The sequence below is a fragment of the Cynoglossus semilaevis genome, chromosome 8 (assembly GCF_000523025.1).
Source record: "Cynoglossus semilaevis isolate Cse_v1.0 chromosome 8, Cse_v1.0, whole genome shotgun sequence".
In the NCBI taxonomy this organism is placed as follows: Eukaryota; Metazoa; Chordata; class Actinopteri; order Pleuronectiformes; family Cynoglossidae; genus Cynoglossus; species Cynoglossus semilaevis.
In genome coordinates, this window is record NC_024314.1 from 29,493,044 (window position 1) to 29,495,270 (window position 2,227).

General features: G+C 43.9%; 1 protein-coding gene across 1 annotated transcript in view; it reads right to left on the reverse strand.

Moving 5' to 3' along the window:
- nav3 (neuron navigator 3) overlaps positions 1-2,227 on the reverse strand; it is a 103,403-nt gene that overhangs the window by 35,808 nt on the left and 65,368 nt on the right. The window contains exons 6-7 of the mRNA XM_017034053.2: positions 903-971; positions 32-174 (exon numbers count right to left, since the gene is read on the reverse strand). Coding sequence (XP_016889542.1) covers positions 32-174; positions 903-971 — 212 coding nt within the window. The remainder of the gene's footprint in view (positions 1-31; positions 175-902; positions 972-2,227) is intronic.

Genomic DNA, 2,227 nt, shown 5'->3' on the forward strand with positions numbered 1-2,227 from the left:
TGTGTGAATACTGCATGTTCTGAACCCGTACCTCTGTCGTTGCCACTGACATACTGCAGAGGCTTGTTCTTATCAATGCTGTTGAAACTCTGGCTGCGACGGTTGAGGTTGGAGGAGCCGGGGCTCCTGGAGGCCCCGCTGCCTGCAGCAGGAACCCTGGAGGGCCCAGGTAACCTGGAGGAGCAGAGGAGGAGCAGAGGAGGAGGTTTAGAACTGGACCTCCCCTCACAGACGGGTCACAGTGGAGGATACAGGTTTGTATTTGTGTTCAGGTATTCACATACTGTTGTTGTAGAAAAACATGACTGTATTCGTCTGTTAGAGGACTATATATTATATTATATATAAATATATATAGTTAATATATAAACAGATATATTTATTATATAAAATAATAATAATTAAAAAAACATTTTATATTATTGTTACCCAGAGAGGGAGACAGCGCCACACAGTGTTGGGACCACTAAAGGAGGAGCAGGGTTAAATATTTTTATTTAATTTAATTAAAAACTAAAAGCTTTGACATCAGAGCTCGTCCGACTGAACGGATGTCAGTGGTCCGACTGAACGGATGTCAGCGGTCCGACTGAACGGGTGTCAGTGGACCGACTGAACAGGTGTCAGTGTTACGACTGAACGGCTGTCAGTGGTCCGACTGAACAGGTGTCGGTGGTCCGACTGAACGGGTGTCAGTGTTACGACTGAACGGCTGTCAGTGGTCCGACTGAACAGGTGTCGGTGGTCCGACTGAACGGGTGTCAGTGGTCCGACTGAACGACGGGTTTCAGTGGTCTGACTGAACGGGTGTCAGTGGTCCGACTGAACGGGTGTCAGTGGTTAACGGGTGTCAGTGGTTAACGGGTGTCAGTGGTCTCCTCGTGTCAGTACCATGTGTTTACCTGGTGTTCTTCTTCTGTTGTGGTCCAACTCCAACGTGTCCTTGGGGACTGGTGTATCGTGCTGTGAGGCTGAGGAGAGAACAAGGAGGTGTTAACACACACACACACACGTGTTGTACTGTGACTGTGTGACTGTGACTCTGTGTGTGTGTGTGACTGTGACTGTGTGTGTGTGTGTGTGTGTGTGTGAGTGTGAGTCAGTGAGAGTGTGTGTGAGTTCACACATTTCCTTCTTTCTCTCAGTGAAGTCTTTGAACCAAACGCAGTTGAAGCTGAAGCTCAATCACAGAAACATCAACCAATCATAAACCACAGGGTACAACACTGCCCTCTGCAGGTCTGTGGTGTTTTGCAGGTGTTTTCTATTTTTAAAACACCAATAAGGAAGTGAGTAGAGGTAAACAGACACAGCTGCCTTAAATATTTACTGTACACATCTGATCAAGTACACGGTAACTGAACTGGGAGTACACAGCAGTATTTCAGTGTATACACCATATACAGTATGTTATGTATAATCCTAGTACTTTATCTTAGTATCTGTACTCGTCTGAGTGAAGTAACTGTGAATTAAAATACTTGGTAGTGAAGTAACTGTGAATTAAAATACTTTAAATACATAATAATATAACTCTGCTCCAGAACCTGTCGACAGTCAAATATATTTGTACAATTAACATTAAATATTCTTCCCCTGAAGTAGTACTTGTAGTATCATTAAATTGTTATAAATGCAGTAAAGAAAAGTACTTTGAACTACGTAGTTATACCCCTGATTAAACCGTGTACCTTCTACAGAGACGTGGCGTTCCTCTGCGGCCGCGGCCAATCACAGCGTTCACAGTAAAGTGCTGCTCTACAATGAGGGGAACAGTGCAGTAGTACTTCAACTGGGGCAGAGAGGAAGTACTGCACAGCAGCCGTGTGTACTGACCACAGGAACAACCGCTTCTCTGTTCTGTGACTGTGGGTAACTGACGCACCACAGACGCATACACTGACACAACGCCACGGTCTGACGTCACACAGAACCAACTAGTCAACACACACACGTGTGTGTGTGTGTGAACAAATATTTCTGTATTAAAGAAACGTCGTCACATCAGACGTGACTTCAATAAAACAGAATAAATGAATTGAATTAAACTTCCTGTCAAGAATCTGTTGATTTGATCAGTATCACGATATACAGGAGTCAACGATACGATATACTGCGATATACTGAGATATACTGCGATATACTGCAATATACTGCGATATACTGCGATACTATAGGACACATTTGGAATCACTAGAGAAGAAAAGAAAAAGAACCAACAGCAGGA